The sequence below is a fragment of the Bubalus bubalis genome, chromosome 9 (genome assembly GCF_019923935.1).
Source record: "Bubalus bubalis isolate 160015118507 breed Murrah chromosome 9, NDDB_SH_1, whole genome shotgun sequence".
Lineage (NCBI taxonomy): Eukaryota > Metazoa > Chordata > Mammalia > Artiodactyla > Bovidae > Bubalus > Bubalus bubalis.
In genome coordinates, this window is record NC_059165.1 from 91,737,987 (window position 1) to 91,751,294 (window position 13,308).

Below are 13,308 nucleotides of genomic sequence, written 5' to 3' on the forward strand. Positions count from 1 at the left end.
GAGAGGCCTCAGCCAGCCCAGTGCGGTGATTCTGATTATCAAGGACCCGATTCACAGCCACAGGTTTCTTTCCTCCTGGTCAGAGGCCAGGCAGACAGTCCAGTGGGGGTCAGACTCCCAGGCCCTGCTGCTAGGACTGGCTGAGGCATTTGGGGATTTCATTTATTTATTTTTGTTTGCCTGTGGGTGTTTTGTTATTTTTTTTAAGTCACTGAGTTTGCAATCCAGCTTCCAAAAAAATAAGCAGAGCCAACTATAGGGCACAGAACAGTTGGTCTGGGAACTTCCCTGGTGGCCCAGTGGTTAAGACTCCACACATCCAAAGCAGGGGACGCTGGTTCAATCCCTGGCTGGGAAAGTAAGATCCCACATGCCATGCCAAAAAAAAAAAGAAGAGCCAGTCTTCCCCGGTGCATTCCCCTTCAGCTAGGAGTGGCCCCACAGGTGAGGCCATGTGAGCCTTGGTGAGGCTGCCTCGGGTCCAGCACATCTGCACCTGCAGGAAAGTCCTACCAGGAGGTTCCCTCTGCCTGGGGGTGACTCAGTTCGCCCGTCTTTAGCAGCAAAGGAAAGTAGGGGACCCCAGTCCTGCAAGCCCAGCCGGTGGGGGGGGCACCAGCACCGGATGCCAAGACTGTGGGTGCTCTTTAGTTGTCTTATTTATTTAAATATGAAAGAACATTTCATTTCTGCCCAGTGTGAAAGTTGGTCCCCTGGGGAGTGAGAAGAAGGCGGCTGGTGTGGGGTCTCTGGTGGCGGGGGGCTCCCCCGCAGAACATCCTGGAGCCTGGCCTGATCCCAGCGGGGAGGAGGGGATGCCCTGGCTTCACAAAAGCCATGATTCCAGGGAGACGCCCCCCTGTTCCCCTGGCCATGTGTTCTGATGTCTCTTCTGATGAGAAGAGCAGTGGGTCTCAGACCCACAATCTTCGGGGTGAGGGAAGGTGGGAGCCAGGTGAGTCCTAGCCCTCCAGACTCCATTCTGGGGCCTTAGCTGTCCTCCAAACAGGGCAACATCAGCTGGGACAGAAAACCAAGAGCCCCCCCATCCAACCTAGAAAACAAATACTGGGCCTTCTTGGGGTCCAGCTCCTTGCAGGGAGAGGAGGAAAAGCTACCCTCAGAGGGGCTTCAGGTCACAGTTCGCTGCGTGTTGCCTTGGCCACGATCACCAGCTTGGACAGCTCAGCCTTGAAGGCCCCAGGCCTGTGGAACACTGCAAAGGAAGAGACCCTGGGTCGGCACTCGCCTCTGCAAGTCCTCTGGGTCCTGAGCTGGGGGGTGGGGTGGGGGCAACTATGTGGGCAGGGCAGTGGAGGGGCCTCCAAGTGGACTCCATAAGGAAAGGCTCCTGGCCCTGAGAGGCTTATGGGTGATGGACAGGGAAAGGTGGGGAAGTCGAGGGCCTGACTGGAGGGAAACGAGAGGCCATGGGAGAGGCTGAGGTGGAAAGAGCTGTGATCACTTCTGCCACGTTGAGAACAGCTGGCCATGCCCTGCTCTGCAGCCCCAGCCTGCCTCCCATTCCCTGTCTATCCTCCCCATTGGTGCTCCCTGGGGCTCAGGGTCTGCCAGCATCCCAGGCCCCTCTGTCCTTGATCTCCACTCTGAACAGGCCCTGTGCCCTGGAGGACCTGAGGGCAGGGCGGGCCTCCTTCCGGGCCCTCCTAAAACCCCCAATCACACCACCACATTCCCTCCCCTCCCACTCTCCACTTTGCTGCCTGGTGACACCCATGGCCACATGGGTTCCTCATCTCACTTCTCCCCTGTCCCTCAGGACTCTCAGGCTCCCTGACTCAGCTCAACTCCATGTCTACTGTCTCACTCACTCATCCCCCATTGCTCTCACCCCTCCGAGCCCCAAGTCTAGCACCCACTCTTTCTGTTCTGCATTTGGCCTGCATGGCTATAGCTGAACAGGGGTCAGAGGTCACAGGGGTCTCGGAGCCTCAGGATGTGACCCCCTTGCCTCTCCAGTCATGCGGTGCACACGAGGTCCCAACTTCAATACCTGAACCTGTCACAGGGCCCAGGATGCCCCCTCCCCCATACCCCACTGTGGAGCTGAGCAGACTTTTACACCCTCTGTTCTCTGCAAGGGACGGGCCAAGCGTGCCTGCCACCTGTGAGCAAACAGTGGCTTCTACATTTATAAACAGAAATCAAAGGGAACACGGCATCCTGTGGTATGGGAATGTAGTATGACATTCACATGTCAGTGTTCACAAAACAAGGTCTTATTAGCATGCAGCCACCCACATGCACTGACTAGTGGTTCATGCCTGACTTGGCCCTGCGGGGGCAGATCAAGTTATTTCAAAGGGGGGTGTCTGCCCCTAAAACCGAAAATATTTACCAGACGGCCCTTTTTACAGGAGGGATAGCAGCCTCCTCTCACCAGTGGTCCCTGGATCGACCCCTCATGGGGGTCTTGTCCCCTCTCTCACCTTCCCTGCTGGAGAACCTGGGTTCCAGCCCCACAAACCCCTCCACCTACCTGCTGTTTTGGTCACCTCAAACTCCTCATTTTTCAAGGGAACATCGCTCTCTTTCTCAAAAGCAGCTTTCGACTGAAAGAGAACAAGTGGAAACTTTTCTAATCAGAAAAGAACACGGCTCGGTTTGCTTCCTGGAGCAGCAGAAACGACAGACTCGAGATGCTTTTTTAAGCACAGAAAAGAGAATCCGGTGGAAGTGGCGGGTTAATCCACTTACGAGATCGTCAACTGGCTTCAAACCTCATGCCTTGCTGCAAATCCAAGGAGGGAGGCATCTAATTCAGTTTTTCCCTTTAGCTGATGTATGGAAATGGCATACAAGCATGGCAGTCTCTTGAATGTAATTTTTAAAAATCAGAACTGTGTCTTTCTCAGATCAGTTAGAATAATGGAGTTTTATAGTAAGAATAGATTACTTTAGACACAATTTTGTGGTTGTTTAGTCGCTAAGTCGTGTCTGACTCTTGCGACCCCATAGACTGTAGCCTGCCAGGCGCCTGTTCTTTAAGAAGTGGAGTTTCCCAGGTGGCGGAGTGGTAAAGACTCCACCTGCCAATGCAGGAGAGGTAAGAGATGTGGGTTCAATTCCCTGGGTCGGGAAGATCCCCTGGAGGAGGGCATGGCAACCCACTCCAGTATTCTTGCCTGGAGACTCCTCATGGACGGAGGGGCCTGGCAGGCTACAGTCCGTGGGGTTCCAAAAGATTTGGACGTGACTGAGCATGAATGCATGCACAGTGAGAAGAGACCCAAGAGAGTGATGAGTTAACAGACTGATGGTCAGTCTGATGTGTCAACTGGGAGGAGCCGTGGTAGTGTTAGGCAATCAGACCCTGGTGGGGGCTGCTGGGGCGGGGGGCACTGCTCTGACAGAGGTTTATCCTGAGCTAACTTTAAGTCAAAGGGACAGTCCTTGATTACCTGGGGATGCCTAGGGGAAGAGCTGAGGCTTCCCTGGACGAATCCCCGCCAACAGCCAGGCCCCCACAGCAGAAGCCAGTTCCTAAAGTGAATCTCTCATGTCTGTCTCTTGTTGGTTCTGCTTCTCGGGCTGATAAAGTGGTTTTCAAACTGTTCCCAACTCGGATGCAGAAGCAGTCATGGGCTCTGCAGAGTGGCCGGGCCCTGAAGGGGGTTGTGTGGATCAGGAGCATGGCGGAAGGTGCTGGCTGAGCTGTGAACCACAGCTCACTGGGGCCAAAGGACGTGGGACCCTTCCAATCCTAGTGAGCCTGCCCCCTGGGCCCACTTCCGCCCCATCCCCAGGGCTGAGCCCTCCTGCCTCCTCACTTCCTGCCAGCTTGGCTAGCAGGGGACATAAGCGGGAGGCTGGTAAAGCCTTACTGGAGGAAGGCCGGTCTCTAGGGGCCAACTGGGATCCCCTCTGGGTACTGCAACCTGCGACCCCCAGGCCTCCCTCTAAGGGCTTGGTATCCATCTCCTCATTATTGCCGCCTCCCCACCCCCCACCTGGGGGTCTTCAAGGCACAGTCCATGGTGGGCCAGCCAGGCAGCCCCCAGTCTAGGCGACACTCACGTAGGCCATGCCATACTCGATCTCGGCACCCCGCACCTCTGCCTTGAACTGCGTGAAGTACAGGTAGGACTTGCCCTGGGGCCTGCGAAGAAAGGTCGGGAGACAGATCAGCCTGGGGCTACGTGTCCCCCGCTCCCTAAGAATCTATTTGGGGATTCCATTTTGGGGAAGGACAGACTGGGTGCCCTTAACATGATCTGCTCTTTGCCAGAACATTCTTTCAGCTCCACGATGGACACGCCTCTTCCCTTTCTGCACAGGAGCTGTTTGAGGACAGGAACACTTGCGTCCATTTGCTGAACACTTGTCATCCCCTGGACAACATCCCAGGTTTGCAGTGGGGGCGGGGTGGGGCAACATGCCCAGAGGGTGAGAGTACAGGGGTTAACTAGGTAGCAGAGGAGGGTGTCTACAGCTGAGTGTGTCCCTAGGGGCTGCTGCTGGGTGAGTCAGCTAAGAGGCTGCAGGTAAGGCCCAAGTCTATGCCCAGCTGGAGGGCTGGCACTCCCAAGCCCATGTGAGATGATGGTCTACAGGCAAGGGGATGCAGCTGGGATGACTAACCTGTAACGAGGGGGCCCCACCCCGGCTCCTCTCCTCTAGATGCTTCCCTCTGAGGCCAGGAAGGGGCACAGACAGGGTCTCGACAGGGCTGGTGGTGGCGTGTTAAGGACATGAGGCTCCCACCCTCACACTACTCGGTACCCTGGAGTGGGGTACTGCTGCTGTGTGTAAGGTATCTCGCAGGAGACAGGGACTGCACCGAGGCCAGCATGCGTTTTCTTTGATTAAATGTCACCCTCCCTGCTCTCTATCATATCCCATTTCTTGATCTGTCCCCTGGATTGACCCCGGTCCCTGATGATGAGAGCGTGGCTGGGACTTCTGCTGTGTTGGACACGTGTCGATGCTTGAGAAATTGGTTCTATGGGACCTCTCTGGCAGTCCAGTGAATAAGAATCCACCCGCCAATGCAGGGGATGCCAGTTCGACCCTACATGCCATGGAGCAAGTGAGCCGTCGTGCAACTACTGAGCCTGTGTGCCACAAGAAGAGAAGCCCCTGCACCGCAGCAAAGATCCCACATGCAGAAACTGAGACACAACACAGCTAAAAAAAATCAGTTCTGCTCAGGTGATCCATTCCAGGCCACAGGGCCCAGAGGAGAAGGGCCAGGATCCGATGACACTGTAGACCCTCCTCCCCATCAGGGGGCTGACCGCCTCCTTCTCAGGCTCCTCGAGCTGGGCTCCAGGCCGTGGGGTTACAAGAAGGGTGGGCATGGTGTCAGCCCCAGGGCAGGAGGTTAAGCCCTTGAATGATGAATGTAACTGAGGGTGACAAAGAAGGGGGCGGCGTCTGGGGAGCCCGACCCCTCTCCCGGGGGCTGCAGCCCCTGCCTCCTGCCCCCTCAACCCCCTCTCAGCCTCAGTGTCATGGTGATCTCCTGGGGAGCTCTCCCCACCCCGGAGGTTCGTAGGACTCTGTCAGCCTGTGGGCCGCCTAGAGCAAAGGTGCCTCATCTGAGGAGGGGGGTAATCCCACCCCCAGGACCCTGGCTTACCTCCAGATGGTGCAGGTGAAGTGCTGGTGGTCTTCGCTGGTGCCCAGACTCATCTGCCACTTCTGGGGAGAGAGGACAGACAGGTCAACCCAGGACACACAGCCTAACATGGTACACAACCTGCACCGCACCGGGGGTGAACCCCGATGTCAGCTCTAGACTTGGGGTGCTGATGTGTCAGTGCAGGTTCACTGACCCCACAAATCCACGTGATCAGGGATGATGGGTGGGGGGACAGGGATACGGGAAATTCCTGTGCCTCCTCCTCAATTTTGCTGTAAAAAATAAAGTCTGTTGGGAAAAATAAAAGAAGGAAAGACAGTATGCTCCTGCTTGCTTGTGTAAGTGCAGAGCAGTTCTTGGAGAAGATGCAAGACTGCGATAACCATGGCGACACACCGGATGTGGTGGGGGCTGGGCAGATGGAAGGTGCCAGAGAGCTTTTCATGGTTTTTTTTTCTCTTTCTGAATGACACATATTAGCTTTTTTAAAAAATTAAATTAAGAAAATAATACTTTAGGGACTTGCCTGGTGGACCAATAGTTAGGTCTTTGTACTTCCACTGCAGGGGCACAGGTTCGACCCCTGGTCAGGGAACTAAGATCATACTTTAAGATGGTTCCAAAACATACCACTACCAGTTTATTCTCATTTTCAGGGCCTCCAAAAAATTGGCCAAATGCAACGTCTGGTGGCCTGAGGTGTTTCTGAGCTTGACTAGTAAAATGAGAGTGTCTTGTTTTTCTGAAAGAGTAAAGATGGATTCCAATTGCTGATAATCTGTTTTAACGCTAGAGCTTTTCCACTAATAAAAACAAGGCTGTTTTTATGTTAATTATGATGGGAATAAATGGTCACTTAGAAGCCTCCTGCTTGCAGCATGAAGGCCGGAGCCAATTACTTAGGTGGGGCAGGCAAGGCAAGTGGACCCATATATTTATTTTCTATTTAAAAACTACTGGGGCTTCCCAGGGGGTCCAGTGGTTAAGACTCCGCACTTCTAGCGCAGGGGGCGTGGATATGATCTCTGGTCGGCGAACTAAGAACCCACATGCTGCACAGTGTGGCCAAAAAATAAAACTGGACAAAACAAACAGAAAAAAAACTCCTGCCCACAGTTTCAAGGGCTCACAGTTTTATGCTGTGAAATATATCTGGGATGGTCTTCTATAGCTTTTAAAAGTTCCATGACAGGCAAATCTTTAAGCATTTTTTTTTAAGACTATGAAAGCAAACTAAATTAAAACCAAGCGTTTCTTAGCAATATGGCCAACCTCCCTCTGAGTGGTTTGTTAAATGAACTTGACTGTGGTCTTGAGGCTGAAGGCTAGGGTGGGCGGTAGGTGCCCTTGGTGAGGCTCAGATTTTGGCATCAGATACTCACATGAGGGTGTGTTTTGGGGCAGCCCGTTCAGACAGAGCCTCTGTGACCTTCTCCGGGAGGCTGGGGAGATCAGGATATAAGCGACCGGGTGTAATTAATACAGGTAAATGGTCACCGCTATTGTTTTTCATTAAGATATATTGATAAGTAACAGATGGTGAAATGGACCCATTTGTGTATTTTTTTTTTAATTTTTGGATGTAGACCATTTTTAAAGTCTTTACTGAATTTTTTACAATATTGCTTTTGTTTTATGTTTTGGTTTTTTGGTCAGGAGGCATGTGGGATCTTAGTTCCTCAACCAGGGATTGAACACTCACCCCCGGTATTGGAAGGCGAAGTCTTAACCAGGACCACCAGGGAAGTCGCTGTGTCTGTTCTGAGTTACCCAACTGTGACACAGGTCAGTTCTGTCTCCCCAGCTGTCTATTCACCACCCCTGTGCAGTCAGTCCCTTCCTGCAAATCCCCAGTCATCACTCATCTGCTCTGTCCTCATAGCTGTGCCTTTGCACAATGCCACCTGAGCGGAATCACACAGGCCACGATCTCCTGAGTCGGTCAGTCTGACTCCACCTAACACATGTCTGATTAATCTGAGTGGTTGCATGTGTATCAAGAGTTCACTTACCTTTAACAGCTTTATTGAGAAACAGTTTATATAATACACAATACGCTCTTTTTAATTGGACACTTCAGTGTTTCCTCGTACTTTCAAAGCTGTGCAACCATCACCTGTATAGCCACTCTCTTTTCCCGGGGATCCTCCCTGCCCAGGGATCGAACCCGGGTCTCCTGCATTGCAGGCAGATTCTTTGCTGTTTGAGCCACAAAAGAAACCCCTATCTAATTCTCACCATCCCCCAAAGAAGTCCTAAACCCATGAGCAGTCATCCGCACTCTCTTCCCCAGGCCCTGACAACCAGGAAACCACTGTGTCTGTGGATCGGCCTGTTCTGGACGTTTCCCATCAGTGGAGTCACACTGTGTGTGCCCTCCTGTGCCTGCTTCTCTCACTGAGCATCGTGTTCTCAGGATCTGGCCACGTGGTAGTAAGTGTCTGGGCCTCACCCCTTTCCATTGCAGAGTGATGCTCCTGTGTGTGAGGGACCAGGCTGTGTTCATTCATCACCTGTTGAGGGACACTTGGGTAGCTTCCACTTGTTGGCTATGGCAAATCATGCTGCTCCGAACAGTCACGTGCAAGTTTTGTGTGGACGTAAATTCTCATTTCTAACAGGAAGATAAAGAGGATCCAGTGGGCTGTTTCCTGCCACCGGGGCAGTGGGCCAGCAGCCAGAGAGCCTGTGGGTCGCACTGTCGTGTTTCCATGCTCCGCTGGTGGCCCGGGGTCTCTGATGACCAGAGTTCTGGCTGGTGCTGCTAGAACAGGTCATGCCGGACACGTCTGCTCTGAGGTATTTCCTTTGGGAAGAATTCCCTCATCCGAAATGGAAGAACTGAGCCTGTTGCTGGCTCAGAATCTGTGACCCAGCCTCTGTCTCGAGAGTGAGCCTGGCTCTCCCGTGAACTGTCCACCCGCAGGGTCCTGTCAGGGAGGCACTGCTGGTGATGCAGGCTGTGTCCCGCCTCAGGGTAGTGGTCAAAGGTCTGCACCTTGGGGACCTCGGTCACATTCCAGTTGAGGGGGCCTGGGTCCTCAGCCTCAGGGGCTGCCATGTCCTCGTGTGCGAAGTGGAGGTAATGACAGCCTCCCAGGGTTCTGAAGATGAAACGCGACATGTGCCTGGCTTAGCACCGCTTGGGGCGCCTGGTAAACTGCTAGGTGGTTGGGGACATCACGATTTTATTATCCTATGAACTGACCATGGACACATCCATAGGCTTCCCCGGTAGCTCAGACGGTAAAGAATCTGCCTGCAATGCAGGAAACCGGGTTTCGCTCCAGGGGTCGGGAAGATGCCCTGGAGAAGGAAACAGCAACCCACGCCAGTATTCTTGCCTGGAGAATTCCACAGACAGAGGAGCCTAGCAGGTTACAGTCCATGGGGTTGCAAAGAATTGGACACGACTGAGCAACTAACGGTTTCACTTTCACAACCAAACAGGCAAGGAATGCGCTGATGAGGAGAAGGAGCCCAAGAAGGGGCATGGCTCTACCAAGAGGTATGGACCGGGGTAGAATGTTCTACCACATGTCACCACCCCACAGTGGACTGGACTGCTTGGAGAAGCAGCGAGGCCTGGAGGTGTCCGAGGGAGCAGTGGACAATCCCAGGATGCCTGTGGTCCTGGAGGCAGGGGGAAGGGCTGCAACGACCCTTGGTTCCTCTGGGAAGGGTGTCACCAGGCAGTCACTACATTTCATTACAATTCTGTTGCTGGGGGACATTTATTTATAAATCGAATGTATCCAAAATCAGGAAAGTGGATTTCATGTCACTTTTTAATTTTAATTTTCTATTTATTTATTTGGCTGCGCTGGGTCTTAGTTGGGGCTTGTGGGATCTAGTTCCCTGACAAGAGATAGAACCTAGGTCTCCAGCATTCGGAGCACAGAGTCTTAGTCACTGGACCACCAGGGAAGCCCCAACTTCATATCATTCTTGCCCAGTGGCTTTCGCCTGGGGGTAATTTTGTCCTCTAGCGGATACTGGAGGACATTTAGACATTGTCTAAATTCACAGGTTCTAGGAAGTAAGATGTGGACACATCTTTTTTGGAGGACCTCATTCAACTCACTACATTATGTGAAGAATTACCACAGATTTAATAGCTTGAAAGCGACACCCATTCATTAGCTTACAGTTCTGTAGGTCAGAAGCATGGGCGTAGCAGGGCTGCGTTGTTTGTTCAGTCTCACAAGCTAAATCAGAGTGTCAGCCAGGGGCTTCCCTGGTGGTCCAGTGGTTAAGACTCTGCCTTGCAATGCAGGGGACGTGGGTTTGATCCCTGGTCGGGGAACTGAGATCCCATGTGCTGCATGGCCCGGTCAATGAAATAAATGAAATAAGAGTGGAAGCCAGACTGCATTCCCAACTAGAGATCTGGAGATTAGGGTCCTCTTCCGATGCACCTGGTTGTGGTGCGGTTCAGTTCCTTGTGATTGGAGGGCTGAAGCCCTGATTTCCCTGCTACCAGCCAGGGGCTGCTCTGAGCTTCTAGAGGCCACACATCCTACCTCCTCAAAGTCAGCTGTGGTGCACTATGCCTGTCTTATGCTTCCAATCTCTCTCACTCCATCTTCTGCCATCAGCTGGAGAAACCAGCCAGCAAGGAACTGGGGACCTCAGTCACACACCAAAAGGAACCAGGTTCTGCCAACAACTTGAATCAGTCTGGAAGAGGGTTCTCCCCAGAGCCTGCAGGTGAGAGCCCAGCTGGGCTGACACCTTGATCTTGGCTTTGTGAAGCATCCAGCTGAGCTGACAGGGACTTCTGACCTTCAGAACCGTGGGACAGGGACTTCCTCTGAGGTCCAGTGGATAAGACTGTGCTCCCAATGCAGGGAGCCTGGGTTCCATCCCAGGTTGGGGAACTAAGATCTCACATACTGTAACTAAGCCCTCGTGCCACAACTACTGAGCCCTCGTGCTCCAGAGTCCATGCACCACAATTAGAGAAGCCCATGTGCCCCAACGAAGACCCAGGGTAGCCAAATAACTGGAAAAAAAACAAACAAACAATGATGCGATAATAATTGGGCACTGTTTTAAGCTGTTCAGTCCATGTTACTCAGCACAGAAGATGAACACGATACTGCTAACGGAGGCTCGTGAGAATGGCAGATTCAGGTCTCACATCCCTCTTTCTGTCCATATGTCTGTTCACTCTAGGGAATTATTAGTAGAATCTGCCATCACCATTGGACTTGAGCACTGTCTTTTATCACTTAGGCAAGAATAGTCCAGTGTCCTCTAGAGAACATGTCTGTATGACAATGGATGCTATCGTACTAAACTACAAGAGTTTTGAACAGCTCACCTCATTGGTCCCTCCTTGAGATGCATAGGTGAACACACAGGTATATTTGTCCTAGAGAATGGAAGGAAAAAACGTCTCAGTAGTAGATAATTGTTAGCGCTGGAGGTTCAGGGTCTCTGAATGTCCCTCTGAGATCCAGAATCAAGATCCTGCTTTTGAGTATCTACACTTAGGGGGAGGAGGTAGAGTCAGAGCTTTCTGGCTGATGTCCCTGGAGGCTGATGTCCCTGGAGGCCTGGAACTCCCCCACCAGCCTTCCCGCTTGGGAAGCTCCTGGCTCTGGACAAACAACCCATGTGGCTTCTAGAAGGGGGAGATCACATCTCTTCCAGCACCCACCCATTTAGGAACATGAAATCTGGAAGTAGGGACCCCTGGGGTCCCTGTGTCCACATCTCTGCTCCGCTGTGGGCCTTGGGCAAAGCTTTCTGTTTCTTCATCTAGAAAATGGGCCTCACATAAAGAATCTGGCAAAATATCAGGTTATAAGAAAGTAATAAACAAATAGTGACTATTGATATCATTGTTAGACTGGAAAGGGGGACTGAGAGAGGAAGCAATTTCTCCAACAAGCTGAGGATGGGCTAGACTAGACCTAGGCCTGCTGCCTCTAGATAAGGAGGGTCTGGCCTCAGATTTCAATGAAAAAGATGGGGGACCTTGTGCAATGGAAGGAAAAGCAACATCTGTCCACTCCCTTCCTGGTCAGAGCTGAGGCAGAACGACTTTCTGTGGGGTCTGGAGGCATATGCCCCTGGGCCTCCAGCTCTCCTCTCCCTACCTCTGGGCCCATCCTGCCCTCCAATAAGGAGAGGCTCACTTGAGTCTAAACCGGACAATCCTGAAGGAAATCAACTCCGAATACTCATTGGAAGGACGAATGACTGATACTGAAGCTGAAGCTCCAGTACTTTGACCACCTGATGTGAAGAGCCGACTCATAAGAAAAGATCCTGATGCTGGGAAAGATAGAAGGCAGGAGGAGAAGGGGGCGACAGACGACGAGATGGTTGGATAGCATCACTGACTCAATGGACACGAGTTTGAGCAAACTCGGAGAGATAGTGCAGGAAAGGGAAGCCTGGCGTGTTGCAGTCCATGGGGTCGGAGACTCGGACACAACTGAGCGACTGCAGAACAACACTTCGGTCTGAGGGATGGGGCTGCTTGGGCACGATGGGCAAGTGAGATGAGTTAGGGACTGAGGCTAGAAACCCAGCCCCCTCAAAGAAGCCAGCCCCCAGGGGCCTCACCTCCTCTTAATTCAAGTCCCGCCCCCTACCCTCAGGCCCTGCCCACGCCGGGGCCGCCCCCCGGTCCCGCCCCCGACCCCGCCGGTCAGCTCCCCCTCCCCAGGCCATGCCCCGGCTAGCACCATCCCTCAAGCCCCCGGGGTGTCTGAGGTACGTACCCCAGGACCCACGTTCTGGGAGAAAGAATGCACCACGCCGCCAGGCCGCACGTCAAACGCCACCGTCGTGGGCTCAGACACCGTCTCCACCGGCCTCAGCGCCACGGCCGCCAGGAGCAGAGAGACCCACAAGTTCGCGCCGCCGCTGCCATTCCTTCTTCCGCTGGGCGCTGCCATCTTGGAATCAGGTTCGCGGGGGCAGGAACGGCGGACGGAGCGCGGCGAGGGACACGTAGGGAGTCTGGCGGAGGCCACGTCGGCGTCGGGCGCGACCACGTGATCCGAAAGGCCCCGCCCCTCCTACCCGGGCTGCCATCTTGGGGCGGGGCTTGGAAGTCCCAGGAGCGTTCTGGGGCTGAAGGAGTTGAAACAGGTTTCTTGGTTTGGGGTCCATTTGTCCCTCACCAGCCAAGTGACTGACCCTTCAACTCTTCTAGTTAGTACGTGTACAACGAATGAAGGATATTAAGGCGCACCACTGAAATTCAGGTTAATACATGTAGGCAGAAGGAGGGAAATGGAAGATCACCATTGAGCAAACAACTCTTTGATTGTTACTCCAGGATTCGTGGATCCATGCTAAAAACCGGTGGGGAAGAGGATTTTTGCATTATCTCAAAGTATTTCCCCCCGAGATACATAACAGTTACAAAGAGAAAAGTAATTTTACAGGGGCGACACCATCTTTAGCCCACTGAGCAAAGTCAACGTCGTTAAAAAAGACAGTGACTTCATGGAGTCACCACGGATACAGAGGACATTCTGAGTGGCATCTCCTTGGAATTTCTGTGCAACATGCACGGCCTTAATCTGATAGAGCAGATACCAGAGAAACCCAAGTTGAAGGATACCTAGGTAGCTGGCAGTTCTCTTTAAAAATGTTAGGAAAGACAAAGGCTGAGGAACCATCGCAGAATGAGGAGACTAAGACGTCGAAAGGCAACTGGGATCTAGGATTGGATCCTT

General features: G+C 52.9%; 1 protein-coding gene and 1 long non-coding RNA gene across 2 annotated transcripts; one reads left to right on the plus strand and one right to left on the minus strand.

The window, feature by feature from the left end:
• Positions 1 to 641: 641 nt before the first annotated feature.
• On the minus strand, positions 642 to 12,578 carry MYDGF (myeloid derived growth factor). Its single transcript, XM_006067115.3, has 6 exons — positions 12,343 to 12,578; positions 10,932 to 10,982; positions 5,603 to 5,664; positions 4,039 to 4,120; positions 2,501 to 2,573; positions 642 to 1,216 (listed from the first exon to the last, which is right to left on the minus strand). The coding sequence occupies exons 1-6, from the start codon at positions 12,517 to 12,519 to the stop codon at positions 1,137 to 1,139; spliced, it is 525 nt and encodes a 174-aa protein (XP_006067177.1). The 5' UTR covers positions 12,520 to 12,578; the 3' UTR covers positions 642 to 1,136.
• On the plus strand, positions 7,255 to 9,374 carry LOC102399928. Its single transcript, XR_328321.3, has 3 exons — positions 7,255 to 7,390; positions 7,899 to 8,404; positions 9,056 to 9,374. It is a non-coding gene; the product is annotated as an uncharacterized LOC102399928 (long non-coding RNA).
• Positions 12,579 to 13,308: the final 730 nt, after the last annotated feature.

Bases quoted from the DNA above. Each gene is read 5' to 3' on its own strand.
- MYDGF (XM_006067115.3), bottom strand. From the start codon at position 12,519: ATGGCAGCGCCCAGCGGAAGAAGGAATGGCAGCGGCGGCGCGAACTTG. The intron at 5,665-10,931 runs GTGAGCTGTTCA...CTCTCTCCCCAG, and splicing joins CTCAAGGAGGGACCAATGAG to AAGTGGCAGATGAGTCTGGG. The intron at 2,574-4,038 runs GTGAGTGTCGCC...GTTCTCTTTCAG, and splicing joins TCGAGTATGGCATGGCCTAC to TCGAAAGCTGCTTTTGAGAA.